Genomic DNA, 15,916 nt, shown 5'->3' on the forward strand with positions numbered 1-15,916 from the left:
TATATATATATATATATACACGCACGCACGCACGCACGCACGCACGCGCGCAGGGTGTCTCAAAACTAGGGTAGAAACCGCATTGGGGGCGTAGAATGAATCAAGGGGAACAAAAAAGTCTTATACCATTTTGAGATATTCGCTGTAATTTTCGAATTAAAGAAGGAAACTTCTCACTCGACAGCGGCGGCGGCCACGGCACTGTCGAGTGAGGCGCGATGGATCGTGGTACGAATTCGCGCGACGTGACTTCACCACACATTGATTTAGACGTTTCTAGAATCCCTAGGACGTTTTCTTCTTTAATTCGAAAACTACAGCGAATATCTCAAAATGGTATGACTTTTTTGTTCCCCTTGACCCATTCTGCGCCCTCCAATGCGACCTCTACCTTATTTTTGAGATACTCTAGTATCTAGAGCAGAGATGGGCATGTATTTGAAATACTTTTATTTGAAAAACAGTATTGATAAGACAATTATATTTTGTATTTTGTGTTTGTTCAGAGTACATGAAAATATTATTGTATTTTGTATTTCATGGAAGCATATAAAAGTATTTTATATTTTATATTTTAGTATTAATAACAAAACATTATGAAAGTATTTTGTATTTCAAATACTAACATTGATAATCAACCTTATTATTTAAATTACAAGATACAAAAAGCTTCAATCTTTCGATTTTAAATACAAAATACGTAATACTTTTATGTGATGCGCTAAAATAAAAAATACAAAATATGCTTGTATTGCAAATAGTGTGTTTTAAATAAAAGTATTTCAAATACATGCCCAACTCTGATCTAGAGTATATAATCGTAGTATATTTAACTATTTTCTATTTAATTTAATAAATGCAGCTCAAATGTATTTTTTTAACGACAATTCCAAGCAGTTTCAAATTATATTCCTCTATGTTACATACTTGTATAATACGATTCCTCTATTGGAATTATCACGTTCGCAGTTACTAGCGACAGTCCTCCATCAATCACGGTTTATTACGCATACAATGCATTGTCGACAAGTCTTTTTTTTATTAAATGTATAAGGTAAATGTGGAATTATATATAAAGTATATTAATACATAAAAGTAATTTCAAATCATATTTAATAATAATAATTTTAGGTATACTTTCATAAAAAGACAATTATATAATATTTGTACGAACTTCTATATATATAAATATAATATGCATTGGATGCGAAATTTTAAAATATCAATATCGTTATAATTAAAAAATTGTTAATTAATAAAAGTGTAATATTATTAACAAATAATAATAAATATCATGTCGATAATGCATCCTATCCGATATAATTCTCCAATCATTAATAGCATTAAATATTAATTTGTGATGATTTAATGTCCACTTTCTTAAGTATCGTAGGTTCATCTTTGAGGAATGTACCAGATCTCGAACCTACTGTAGGTTGCCTTTGCGTCTCCATATTGTGACACTTTTTAATCGTAGCATCAGCTTTACCACCGATAATTCGTTTGCCAGTGACAACTGACTTGCTCATCTTACTGCTAATGTTAGATTTTGGGGAGGATTTCTTGCTAGGATTATCAGAGCTCTGCAAATTTTGAATTTCTTTTTTTTCTCTCTTCGTAATGGGAACATTTGTCTGTCGTGTCCTGAAAGGAGCTACTGTATTCACCAGTTTACTGGGGACATCCGGTGTCCTTGCTGCATCTAATAAACTTCTGCGTAGACTCGGTGAACCGTGATACGTGCTGCTGATAGCAGCAGTTCTACTGCGACTGGCGGCAGTAGAATTTTCCAACGACCTCGGAGATCTTTTAGTGATCGTCAATGGACTCCTCTGCTGTGTTGGTGGCGAGCTTTTTTTCATTCTGCCGTTTACAAATTAACAAATCTGATTATTAACATAGAGAAACCAAAAAAATTAAATACATTATAAAAAATTGAATAAAAAAAGGGCATTTATAATATCTATATCTATATCTATATCTATATATATATATATCTATATCTTATAGGAGTCGGGTGCGAAAATAGATACAAAGAAGTGAAAAGATAGTATTTAAATTTTGTTTTATTCAATTTTTTAATATTAAGGAGTCTTCACTTTATATATTTTTTAAATATATTATGTAATGCAAAATCACAATAGTTAGTAGAATTATGGCAAATTAGTCTCTCAAATCAAAATCGCAGAAATTTAATAAGTTAAATTCCATCTTACCTGTCATAAGTTTGTGTTTTGTTCACTTTTACTAAAGTAGGCGACAATTTGTTGGACACAGTAGATTTTGGAGTTGTCGCTATCTCCGTCATAAGACTGTCGGTGGACATAGATGTATCCATCTTATTAACTTTCTTTTTGACAGTGATCGGCTTACTCTTGGTCTCCAAAGAATCGATCGATAAACCTATTTCAGTGCTTTTTTGTTTTAAAGAAGGCGATTCGGGTCTAGTGATAGCGCAGCTTTTACTGATCAAATCCTTATTGCCAGTTTGGCTCGTGTTTGCCTCGGTTAAGCTGTCTGATGAAAGAGCTTTTATATCTTTTTTAACTGGTAACTTCATCTTGGATAGTGGTTTTTTATCTGTCGCACGCTTCATTGCAGGACTGGAAGTGCGTGACGAATCAGACGAGGAAATCATAATTTTACGTCTTTGTTGCACAATTTTATCATGATGCATGGAAATGTTTTCCTTTGGGACAGGTTTATTTCTTGGCTCTAAATATCTTGATTTTACCTGTAAATTTATATTGACAATTTTATCATAGTTCGATTTTTAATTATCAACTTAATTATAATTGAGATTACTTTGTAATAAAAAAAATATTGGGTGTGTGTGACACTAATAATTTTTTTCAATTAAAAAATTTGAATTTTAATTATAAAGATATATGGTAAATTGGAAAATTTCGATAAATAATTCTTCTCGGTATATAGTAATAATATTATATGTAAAGCTGTGAAAGAGGTTATAATTTTAAATATTCTTAAAAATTTCAAGCATATACCTCTATTTTATTAGGCCACGATTTTGGCCTAACCGTTTCACAGATAACTTGCTTATCCCCCTGCATTTTACGCTCAAGCGGATCTGTTTTTGGCTTACATAAAATTTTCTTAGTTTGCTTGACTGATGATGTTTGCTTTAAGGTTTTATCATTATGCTCCGAAATCGCCATTTTTACACGTTTCAAATCCAAGCTACGACTTATAGTCGAACGATTTGGCGATGCACGAGAATCCTTTGATACATGAAATATGATTTTATAGAAAAAATAATGCAGGGCTATATGAAAGCAGCTATATTAAGTTAATTCAATTAAAAAAGAACAGAATGAAAAAGGGCTACGAGCCTAAAATTTAGTCGTTATAAAATTGAAATTATTAAGAAGTCACAGAATAAAAACATGTCATTTCGTTATAATATAAACTTTAATTTGCCGGTAATAAACAATAAAACATAAACAAAACAGACGTTTTGATTCCTGTTGGATCATTATCAATGTTATAATATAAAAGTAAAACGGTGAAAATATTTAAAAAATTAGAATATAAAAATTATAATTCACTCTCAATCGCAAAACTTATAAGACTCACAGTATTCATGTAATAAAAAAATCACGCTCAGTGTAACATGAAGCTTGTACAATGGTTGTAGTCAGTAAAAATGTGAAACTTCTGGACATAGTATGCGGATTAGAACGAAATTGTATCTTATAGAACATATGCCAATACAATATAAATATATCAAATTATCAGACAATGCGATGAGAATGGGATGGTCATCTCTCTAGACAATGTCTCTGAACACATATTATATTGGCATATTTTCTATAAGATACAATTTCGTTCTAATCCGCATACTATGCCCAGAAGTTTCACATTTTTACTGATTACAACCATTGTACAAGCTTCATGTTACACTGAGCGTGATTTTTTTATTACATGAATACTGTGAGTCTTATAAGTTTTGCGATTGAGAGTGAATTATAATTTTTATATTCTAATTTTTTAAATATTTTCACCGTTTTACTTTTATATTATAACATTGATAATGATCCAACAGGGATCGAAACGTCTGTTTTTGTTTTGTTTATGTTTTATTGTTTATTGCCGGCAAATTAAAGTTTATATTGTAACGAAATGACATGTTTTTATTCTGTGACTTCTTAATAATTTCAATTTTATAACGACTAAATTTTAGGCTCGTAGCCCTTTTTCTTTCTGTTCTTTTTTAAATTTATTGAGCCTTATTATTATAATATTTTAATTCAATTACGTTAATGTTAAAATTATTATATATATTCTCGAAAATATTCTATACAAAAGTGTGATCAATTTGATCCTTAAATCCTATAAGTTCTTAAGATTCCTTCTTAAAGAAGATATTTACTTTTAAAAAGTTTGGATGTCTAGACAGACGCTTTGAGGTCTCATGAGGCAAGATTACGAGGCAAGCTAGCTCTTGTATTCTCCTGCGAAGTTCCAGGTCCATTTTCAACCATGTGATGGTTCTTGCAGCACGTGCGGCATCACGCACTAAGCATTTTTCCACACGGCTTTGAAGCTTGTGCAGAAAATCGATGAATAGCGGTCCCCACTTGATCTTACATTGAAAATCATCTATCTGTGACGTGAGTAACATCTTATTCAATTTCGAATAACTTTTGCATGCTTGCTCGGGTGGCAACTGTTCAACAGCTGCTATAAAATGATCTTCTAAACGGCTGATGTTCCATGTTAGCTCACGACCAAGTGATTGAAAATTGTCGTTTCCTAGAACACCTGCGAAATTTTCCGACAGGAATTTTACTGATGTCTCTAACAGATTCGATACCATCCGAAATACCGGCTCTGCCCATCGTACATTCGGTAAGGTTGCTAGAAGTTTATCGCAATCCATCATAGTTTGAAGCACATTGTCGGTAGACTGCAATTGTACGAGTAAAAATAGACAATTAATAGAACATTGAAAATTTATTTACACTGAAACTGCACATGAAACCTTTATAATTTTAAAATTAATGTACTAAATAAAAATATTAACAATTTGATAATACTTTTGAGGCTTTTACAAGTATTTTCTTCAAAGGTGCCAAAGGATTTGCGAGTTATCGCCATGTCATAATCCATTGCTAATGCCATTGATCAATGGGATTGATAATGGCATCAGCAATATTAACAATTTCTTATTGAACAAATTATTCAACATGATTCACACATATATTTACACTATCAATAATATCATTAAAATTTTATATGCATACCATATGCACTATATGCTGATGATAACATTTTTCCATAAGTTCTCTCGGAAGAGTCGCGAATGTTTTGCATGGCCATATTCGTACAAAATACTTTGTAATCCACCTAAGTGATTTTCGATATACTTCATCCAGACCGTATGCTGCCGCCAATGGCATACATTCCAATACTCCAACGGCACATATTTGGCAAGGCTAAAAAGTAACAAATCTTTGAGAAAATATAATCTAAAAAAAATATGTATATTAAGTGTACAACTTTGCTTCCGCCGTTTTTTCCGAAATTCAAGGCTTTATTGTAAAAAACTGGTTATACATTTATGATTCAAAGTATTGTCCATCGCTGTCCATTACTTTCTCCAATCTTTCGGGCAGCGTACGAATCTTGCGTCGAAAAAACTGGTCATCTTTTGAGGCGATCCACGAATCGATCCAATTTTGTACTTCTTCATAAGACCGGAAGTGCTGGTCAGCCAGGCCGTGTGCCATTAATCGAAACAAGTGATAGTCAGAAGGAGCAACGTCTGGAGAATACGGTGGGGTAGGACTTCCCATTTCAACGTTCCCAAGTATGACCACTTTCGCAACATGGGGTTGAGCATTGTCATGCTGCAAAATCACTTTATCGTGTCTCTCGTTGTATTGCGACCGTTTGTCTTTCAATGCTCGGCTCAAACGCATCAATTGCGTTCGATACCGATCGCCTGTGATTGTTTGAGTCAGTTTTAACAGCTCACAATACACTACGCCGAGCTGGTCCCACCAAATACAGAGCATGACCTTGGAGCCATGAATATTCGGTTTGGCCGTCGACGTGGAAGCATGGCCGGGAACTCCCCATAATTTTCTGCGCTTGGGGTTATCGTAATGAATCGATTTTTCGTCTCCAGTCACAATGCGATGCAGAAATCTCTTCCGTCTTTGCCTTTCAAGCAACTGTTCACAAGCAAATAAACGCCGTTCAACATCTCTCGGCTTCAACTCGTACGGCACCCAATTTCCTTGCTTCTGAATCATTCCCATGGCTTTGAGGCGTTTTGAAATGGCTTTAGTCACTTCCAATGATCGTGCCAATTCTTCTTGATTTTGACACGAGTCTTGATCAAGTAATGCCTCCAATTCTGCATCTTCGAAAACCTTCTCTCTTCCACCGCTATGCCGGTCTTCGACATCAAAATCACCATTCTTGAAGCGTTAAAATCACTCACGACACGTTCTTTCACTAATAGCGGCCTCGACATAAGTATTTGAGAGCATTCAATGAGCCTCAGCCGCAGATTTCTTCATATTGAAGCAGAAAATTAAAACCTCCCGCAAATGACGAGAATTTGGCTCGTAAACTGACATTTTCAATCGAGAATAACTTTATGATGCAGATACAAATCGACTAATGTTTCTATGGGGTTATGTTGACAGATGCCCAAGTTTATTGTATGACGTCTATGATCTATTTATTTCGACCACCACTTACCGCTAAAGCCATTTATAGGAAAACGGCGGAAACAAAGTTATACACCTAATATATAAAAGATTATATGGTAAAGGCCAAATAAATCAATGAAAGTAGACATGACACGAATTTTCTTGAAATATTAAATAGATTATTATTAAGTTTCCAATTATAATCAACTGCATATTTTATATAGCACCACATATTGTTATTAATTTCTTTATTAAGATAGAAACATTTTTTAAATTTATATATCTACCTTATGAAACAGGTGACAATATTTCAGCTTAAGTGTATATCCTATAACTTCTTTAAGACCTTCTAAACACAACATATCCGCTAATGTAGCTAGTTCAACAATACTTATAGAATCTGGTATATTACTTTCTCCACTATAAATATGACATAATGCAAAATGAACTGCATTATAGGAATACCTAAAATAAAAGAAATATTAAGAATATTAAGAAATATAAAAAAATATTAAATATTAACAAAAGAAATATTAATAGATTCATAATGTTAAAATAATTCACACAAAAATACATCCATGTAAATACATCCAATAATAAAATGTGTTATGACAATATATTTTTTAAATATTAAACATATCAAGTACAAAATATATAAATAACAACTCTTTATCGCAGTTTATACAATCTTTTAGAAAATGCTATGTTTATGTCTAAATGCGTACCCTTGTAGAGAAATAACATTGCCCGCACTTTCGATCCATCCGCCACTTAAAATTGCGGCAAAATATTGGCAACGAGAACTTAATATACATTTATGTGCTCTTATATGCCGGCCAGCTACATCTATTGTAACATCAGGATTGATTTCTTCCAAAAACATCCTTAATAAATCCTCACCTAATCTATTGTATGGTTTTGCACCAGCTATGCTTGATGTTTCAGTTTCTTCCGTGCTACCTTCTGTAATCAGCAGTTTTTTTTTTCAAAGAAAATGTTATTTTGTCAGTTTTAAATATAGTCGCAGCCTTTCCAATGTTGAAATTGAAAGATTTTATCACATAATAAAAAGATGAAAAAATTGATTATTAAATTATACAGGGTGTCCCGTCACCTACCGCACCGCAGTTTGCGCATTTAGGTGTGAATGACATTTTTGCGTTATACTGTGGAACAAAATGCTAACCACATCTAAACGTGCAAACTTTAGGCGATATAATTCACTAATTAAATGCTTTAAATGCTTATAATCAAAAACTATTACAGCTTCGATATTTTGGTATCATGACTTTCAAAATGACTTCAGGAATCTGCCATTAGTAGATGGTGTGGTAGATCTGGAACGCCCTGCCTATGACTAATCCTTAAATGGTATCCATATTTCCAGTACGTTTAAATGGCACACATGGATCATTTATGTCAGACCTAATTTTGGGACTCTTAAAGTGGTCGAAAAAATTCTCTTAAAATTCACATATGTTCTTTAAGGTCTCTACTAAATTACTGTACTATGTAGATGTTAGAAAAAAAAATTTGGAAAAATTATAAAAATTACTTTCTGCATCAGAAAAAGGAAATTATTAGGTCTATTTTCAGTGACTGAACTAGTGTACACTTTTGGAACTTAAAATAAGATAGGTATACGTCTGATATTTATCGAAAGCAAGAAAGAGAATTCTAGTGCAGTCTAGTGCAGGAACAGAAAAGAGACCAATTGAAAAACGCATGGATACGAATGACCTATATGTGTCGTTTAAGGGTTAAAACTTTATAATTTTTACTATGCTACTGTTTATATCGATTCAAGTTCACAAATTCTAAACGATACACATACCCGCTCCAGAACGTCCCATACTGCTTTGCATGCTGCTAAGATCAGATTCGGAAATAATCCCTTCGGCTTCGCAATCACCGGTCAGATCTTCCAATGGAGACTTTTGTTTGGATGGAAGCGACGTGCTCATAACGGAAGCGAGCTTCTTAGAGACTGGTTTAATTGGGCCACTATTCCTCGTTATCGCCAATTTGCTCTCTATCCACGATGTTTCCGGAATACTGTTGCTCATACGATACGTGCTTCTGTCATCCTTCACTGTCAATATATTCGACGGATGATTAGCCGTCGGCGTTTTATCCAAATCCGACAGACGTACGAAACTGGAAGTACTTATTTTATCAAAATCTGAATGCAAATTGTTTAAATTACGACTGGATAATTTCTCGGTTTTCTTCAACAAACGGCAGTCGTATGTGTGATCTGCATCGTTATATTCTGGCTCCTTCAATTCGCACTCGATTTTTTTTATAGTTTCACTCAATGATTTGCGAGTTTCCGATATCTTACTGCTGTTTCCCGCAGCAACTAGTTGCGCTCTATCATTAACACCTGACTTTAGTAAATCAGTAAATTCATAATAATGGTTATCACTATCTGGGGAAGGTCCGCTGCCACTACTGATATCAAATGTTTCACTTTTACGAGTGTGACCTTCTGTGCTCTCTGTACAAGTCTTTTCCCAAGCAGAGGTCTCCGAAAGATCATCCTCATACGCTTTCATCTCATTGGTGTCCAGATTCTCCACTTGACCGAGAATTATATCTTTGTATTCGTGATGATTCACGCGCAGTTGTTCATTTACAATCTCAACATGAGAGTTTGGTGGAGTGTCCTTTACATCAAATTCGAATACATCCTCGGACGATGTGTCCATATTGTTTGAGTTGTTCTCACGTTCTTGTAGTGTCTTAAAACCTTTATGGTTGTAAGAATCCGCTTTAGTCGCATCGCTCAGCGAGTGACTAGACGAACTCGTCTTAGTTTGGGATTGTTTTGTAATACCGCGACTATCCATCGATATACTGTGTGCACGTTTGTGTTCTCTTCTAAACATAAGTTCTTTTGCTACGCAGCCGTTATTTGTCGGTAGCGTTTTATCAACATTCCACGAGTGCCGCTTAAGCGTTGGTCGCGAAGTAGACAGCGTCCGTCTTCTCACCACAGGAGAATCGGATTCTATAAACATAAAGACGCTAGGCTTCGTTTTTTCTTTCTTTTGTTCTTGCGGCAACTGGTTATCTCCTGCGCTACTGTTATCTCTAGAGCTATCATCCGTCTTAGTATCCATTAACTTATTAGGTATTGTCGAAAAGCTTCGCCTATGCGTCGGAGGCACAACCACAATATCTCCGGTCTCGCGCGTATCATTCAAATTGATAAACATTGAAAATATATTTTTCTTCTCACCTTCGTTAGAAATATTATATTTCACGCCTGCATCTTGTTTCTCGGATGGCTTGATTTTACCACTATTATTCTTATCAGAGATATCTACATAAAATTCACAATAAGGTTTGCCGTTAGTATCGTGTTCCTTTCTCTCAAGTGAGTGATCACGTTTATTGGGTTTATCATCGTTCACATCCTTTAGATTGACAAAAAAACCTAAACTACCGTGTTTTTCACGATTACTCGATTTTTGTTTGAGTTTTCTTTCGAAAGTGGAAAAGCTTTGTGACATACTTCGCGAATTTTGAGATTTAGATTCTTCCTTATTACAATCACTCATGTCAACTATCCAGGCAGTCATAGAGGAAGACATTCTAGAGGACTTAATTTTGATTTCAGGTTTGTTCATGATCACGGAGCCACCTGATACAATCGGTGTGGATTCTGTTTTACGTCGCACTGTAGGACTATCGGAAGGTTTCGAATAATCCGAGGTGCTAACACCACCAGAAATGATCGGAGTAGCTTCATCTCGTTTATTTCTCTTTATAGACCCTATTCGATCACCTTTTTCTAAGATAGAGTCTAAGGTAATCGGCAAGCTATTGCTACAATGATTCAGTGCATCGTCTGAGTCCATGCTATAATCCATGATAGATTTATCGCTGGCACTTTTGATAACTGGATAAACCGCGCAAGACTTACTGAGACTGGATCGTAAATAATTGGCTTGTGTTTGCGTTTGATTAATCTCGTACTCATGACTATCTAATAAATATGACATCGAATGCTGAGTATTAATGGCGATTTGTACATCAGGTGTAAACGTAATCGATGGTTCAGTAATCGAAGGAACTACAGAATCGGAAGGTACATTGCAAATGGAGTCTCCGTCTACACGGTGTCCAGAGTATTGTGGAATGGCGCTTTGAAAAACAAGGCTACCTTGCATGCGTTCATACTCTTGTCTCAAAACAGATAATTTCTCATCGGTAGAATCAAGCTCAAACGTATTCCTTCTGATAAGTGATGGTCGCCTGTCCTCAGTGGCACTCTTGTCTTTCTCATTTTCGTTTCCTGTTGTCTCGTGTTCATTATTTGACGTTTCTGTTTTCTCTTCTTGATTATTTAACTTCGTATTGTTATCAGGACACGGGGAAGGATGTGCGCTCTCCCCACTGTCTGCCTCTTTGATCTCTACGGCCAATGATTCTTTCTCTGTCGGCTTATTCGCCTCTATCTTTTCCTGTGATGCAGAATCTATCCGTTTTATTTTACGCGATTCTGGAAATGGTTGCAAGTACTCGGTGAGTTTCAATTCTCGTTCGAATTCTGCCACTCGTTCATGACCAGTCTGTAAAGACGGTGTCTTAAGTGGTGTAAACTTATACGATTGTTCTTCTATGGCATTAGCTGATTTGTTCACCGTACAACCCGTATAATTTGAGGAAAATGTTAAATATGATGACGTACTATCATTGCTATACTGGTTCTTTGTTATATCAGTAGACACAATGTCCACTTCATCATTCAAAGTAGATGCATCGATAAAGTAATAACCGCTTGTGGAAGAATTGTTATGACTAGTCGTATTAGTCAAACGAGAATGATCGGATTCTCCGCTCGTTTCAGCCGTTATGCTTTTTAAGTCCTCGGTATCAGATTGTGTTTTCCATTCTAATTTGCACTTTGTGGAAGTTTCTTTATCATTCACCGAAGAGATGGGCTCGATAAATTCAAAAGATTCGTTTTCATCGCTGCCACAATCCGATTCATAGAATGGTTCATTTAACATACGACTTTCGTACTGAAAAATCTCTTCGGCATTTAGCTTTGTCTCCTGAACGTTTTCCAACCTGTCTACGAGCTGATGATCAGTTTCTAGAGATGAGTTTGTTACACTATGATCATTCGACATTGATTGGATTGTGCTCTTTTCATGATAATTGCTATTATTGAGCGACTTGCAGTGATCATTGTATAATGAAAGTGTCTTATGATCGCTCTTGTTGCGTGTTTGCTCAACACATATTCGATTCAAATCATCATCATTAGCAGAAGCATATTCTGCCGCTTGTGTCACCTCCAAGTCCGTGCTCGAACTCTCTGATGTCGTATTATCGTGTGGACTTATTGAACCTGTCTCCAAACCAGAGTCAGCCATTTCTGATGCAGCAGGACTTGCGTTCGCTATAGCATAATCCTGAAAATGCTGATGTATGTTACAATTCAATGTCAAACACTTCTCGCATATCCTGTAAATAATAAAAATTTACAAAATGCGATAAAGAAAACTGATTTGTAAAATAAGTAATCTAACAAAAAAAAAACAAGAGATTCTTTAAAAACTATTAGCCTTTAAAATCAAAGGCTGAAAACATATAATAAAATCTATTTATTACTAAATCTAACCTGTTATCATAAGATGTATTAGTATCAAATTTACTTAAAGATTGACATTTATAATTTGTACTCAAAATTATTTTCGCCAATAATTGTTCTTCTTGAGTAAAGTCCAGGTTATTGTACAGAAGCCTGCAATCCATAAATAAATATGAGTAATATTAATAGAGGACAACGTGAATTAAATAAATATATAACACGCACGTACGCACGCCGTTTATTTTAATATAATTATAAAAAAATTTAAGCAATAGGTATGAAATTTCAATTAATAACAATAGAAATAGTTTAGCATGCTTAATATGTGAATTAAAAGGTAAGTACGTGCACAACAAATTCGTACATAATATTTACAATAAATATAACTACATCTCTAAAATCTCTTGCATAACACTCAGTGCAAAAGATTTTTTTTTTTCAATAGAAAAAAAAATAATATAATGTGCTGCATACGAGGTATCTATTCTTATTTTACTTAAAATAAATATCCATATACTTGACAAATAATCTTAACCCTTGAACACCACACTATTTTCGCCATCTGATTTCACCACACATGGGTTACGGTAACCCTGGAATCTTCTTTTGTTTTTATCCCAGAATCTAATGCATCAATGCAAAGAAAGTTTTTCCCCCCATTGCTCCCACCCACTCCACACTTCTGACCGTTCATAAACGCCGCGGGTTTTTTCAAACGGACTAGGTTACCGTAACCCAGTGTAGTGTTCAAGGGTTAAGCTATGTTAATATAAGATTACCACATTTTTTTTATTGAATCCGAGGACAATTTTTAATTTTTTATGAAATATGCTGCCATATGAAAAAAAAAGGTAATCGTAAAATTAAAGCACTATTTAATATATTGTTTCATTTTACTATATGTAGATAAACTGAAATTTATAATATTAAAAATGTTTTTAATATCTGTCCTTCTATAAATTACTGTCAATAGCTCATAACAACTGTTTTACTATACAATGAAATAAGGAAGAACTACAACCGAATATCCAAGGAAAAAGGAAGTATGAGTAGGCCAGAGTAATATACATGGGATAGAACCAAAGACATTGTGTAATTATATTTTTTAACTGGTCATTTTAACGATTCAACTAATAAACAACGCATTGTCAGCAAAAGAATTATCGATAGATCAGAACATCGATAATAACAGAATTATTTTTTTTAATAAAGGAAAATCAGTAGATACAAGCCTATTTAGCCAATAATCACAGAATTATGATATTGGGCATATGTTGCTATCTACTGTCTGTATAATCATTAAAATAAATTATAATAATTGTTTCTATGCCAAAAAAATAAGTAAAAAATGACAAATTCATGGAAAACTAGACATTTTGGGGACCAACTTTGCTTGAGGATGCATACCAGAGACTGTCCCCGGGAAACGTAGACTTTATGTTAATAAAAATATTGAGAAAATGATTTTATTTACTACTGTGAAACAGAAAATAATAAAAAATTTTGGAGCATACACCAATCAATATATATCTAAGTATTTAGTTGCTGCCTGTTTCAGAAAGAATTAGACGTAAAAATGTACGACCTTGTGTAAAAATAAAAAAATAAATAGGAACATAATTTATCTAGACAAAAAAAGCATGCAAAGAATTATATTTTAATTGTCTCATTTTGCAAAGCTATATTAGATAAAACGCATGTAGACAGATGTGAATAACGAAAATATCCCTTCTTGATGATACTTTTGCTATATAATTTTTATACCGATAGTTAGTACAGTATAGCAATACTTTATAAAACCTTCAATTTGATGAAAAAGTCTGGCTTTATCAAGAATGCAATGAATCGTTTTGTTAGTGTAAACAAAATAAGGCTTGAGAACTTGGTACAAGTGTGGCGAATATGGTTAGAACCTTGTTCTAACAATACACTCATTTATATGTATTACTTTGTAACCATATATTATATTCAGATCACAATGCAAGGAATCCGTAAATATTCTACAATAAGAGAATTCTTGCATTGTCCTTTTAAGTTTTAATGCATTCGCTTCTTTTTAGAGGTAGTATTAATTTTATTTCGCATATGTAAAATAGTTAAAGAGATTACATTGACCACACAAAAAAATAAAAGATAAAATTGTGCAAAAAAGGATTGAGTGAAATAAAGTGAATTAAAGAATTAATACATACACCCACACAACATGTGTGTATATACAGAGTGTCTATAAAGTCCCACCCAGACTATATATCTCGGAAACGGCTTTAGATATAGAAAAATATTTCAGACAAAAGTTATAAGACATCAAGGGGGACATATAATGAAAATATCGACTTGACCTTGAGTGACCTTCTCAAGGCTAGGTCAATGTGATTGTTGTTTTCTTAAATGATACTCCTCATTTTTTATTGCATATTCTTGTAGCTTACTTCGAGAGCTTTTCAAAACACTATAATAAAATATTTTTCCGTTAAGTACTTTTCGAGTTATAAGACTTGAAAGTTACAGTACCGCCGGCATTACCCAAAGTGTCCAACCAACAACTAAAAACCTCTTGAATGTTGTTCAAGATCATGATCTGGATAACATTTGTCAAAATTAAGGCCATTGGTGATTGTATCTCTTATTTTCATTTTTATGTAAAAATGAATTTTTAGTGCAAATTAAATTTAATGCTTGAGTAATGCTAATACCGAAGGGACTGTAACTTTCAATCCTTATAACACAAAAAGCACTTAAAGAAAAAAATCTTTTATTATAGTGTTTTGAAAAGCTCTCGAGATAAGCTACAAGAGTATGCAATAAAAAATGAGGGGTTCCATTTAAGAAAACAACGGTTACATTGACCTAACCTTGAGAAGATCACTTAAGATCAAATCCATATTTTCATCAAAAGTCACCTTTAATGTCCTATAACTTTTGTTTTAAACATTTTTCCATATCTAAAGCAGTTTTCGAGATATATGATCTAAGACTTTATAAACACCCTGTAGAATATCTCAATCAAATATGAATAATTTAAAATTACGCCAGTATATATATATATATTTTTTTTTTAAATTATTCATATTTGATTGAGATATTCTACAGGGTGTTTATAAAGTCTTAGATCATATATCACATATATCATTAGATTATCTGAGAGAGAGATATACAGGGTGGGGAAAAAGTATGGAAGCAAACAATTATTTCCGAAACTATTCATTTTTCGACAAAATGTCTTAGACATAATTTTTATGGTATGAAAAGATGTATTATGTGGCATAGACGGCATGACCTTGAAATGACCCTTACGAGCTGCATACAAATAACGTAATTGTTTCTTACATACAAATAACAATTGTTTCTTAACTGGGAGTGTTTTTAAGGGAATGGGGCTCATATGCAGTGTTTTGTAAACGTTTCGACATCAGCTACACGAATCTGTAACAAAAACTGACGAGTTCCATTTGAAATTTTTTACGTTATTTGTATGCAGCTCGTAAGGGTCATTTCAAGGTCATGCCGTCTATGCCACATAATACATCTTTTCATACCATAAAAATTATGTCTAAGACATTTTGTCGAAAAATGAATAGTTTCGGAAATAATTGTTTGCTTCCATACTTTTTCCCCACCCTGTATA

General features: G+C 33.7%; 1 protein-coding gene across 2 annotated transcripts in view; it reads right to left on the minus strand.

The window, feature by feature from the left end:
• Positions 1 to 1,318: 1,318 nt before the first annotated feature.
• LOC108766512 (uncharacterized) overlaps positions 1,319 to 15,916 on the minus strand; it is a 17,737-nt gene continuing 3,139 nt past the window's right edge. The window contains exons 2-10 of one of the 2 annotated variants that reach the window (XM_018515850.1): positions 12,322 to 12,444; positions 8,518 to 12,164; positions 7,409 to 7,646; positions 6,971 to 7,148; positions 5,265 to 5,456; positions 4,391 to 4,927; positions 3,006 to 3,239; positions 2,217 to 2,734; positions 1,319 to 1,863 (exon numbers count right to left, since the gene is read on the minus strand). In XM_018515850.1, coding sequence (XP_018371352.1) covers positions 1,344 to 1,863; positions 2,217 to 2,734; positions 3,006 to 3,239; positions 4,391 to 4,927; positions 5,265 to 5,456; positions 6,971 to 7,148; positions 7,409 to 7,646; positions 8,518 to 12,164; positions 12,322 to 12,444 — 6,187 coding nt within the window. In that variant the 3' untranslated portion in view covers positions 1,319 to 1,343. The remainder of the gene's footprint in view (positions 1,864 to 2,216; positions 2,735 to 3,005; positions 3,240 to 4,390; positions 4,928 to 5,264; positions 5,457 to 6,970; positions 7,149 to 7,408; positions 7,647 to 8,517; positions 12,165 to 12,321; positions 12,445 to 15,916) is intronic. The other variant, XM_018515849.1, reaches the window with a different exon arrangement.

The sequence above is a fragment of the Trachymyrmex cornetzi genome, unplaced genomic scaffold (genome assembly GCF_001594075.2).
Source record: "Trachymyrmex cornetzi isolate Tcor2-1 unplaced genomic scaffold, Tcor1.1 scaffold602, whole genome shotgun sequence".
NCBI classification, from domain to species: domain Eukaryota; kingdom Metazoa; phylum Arthropoda; class Insecta; order Hymenoptera; family Formicidae; genus Trachymyrmex; species Trachymyrmex cornetzi.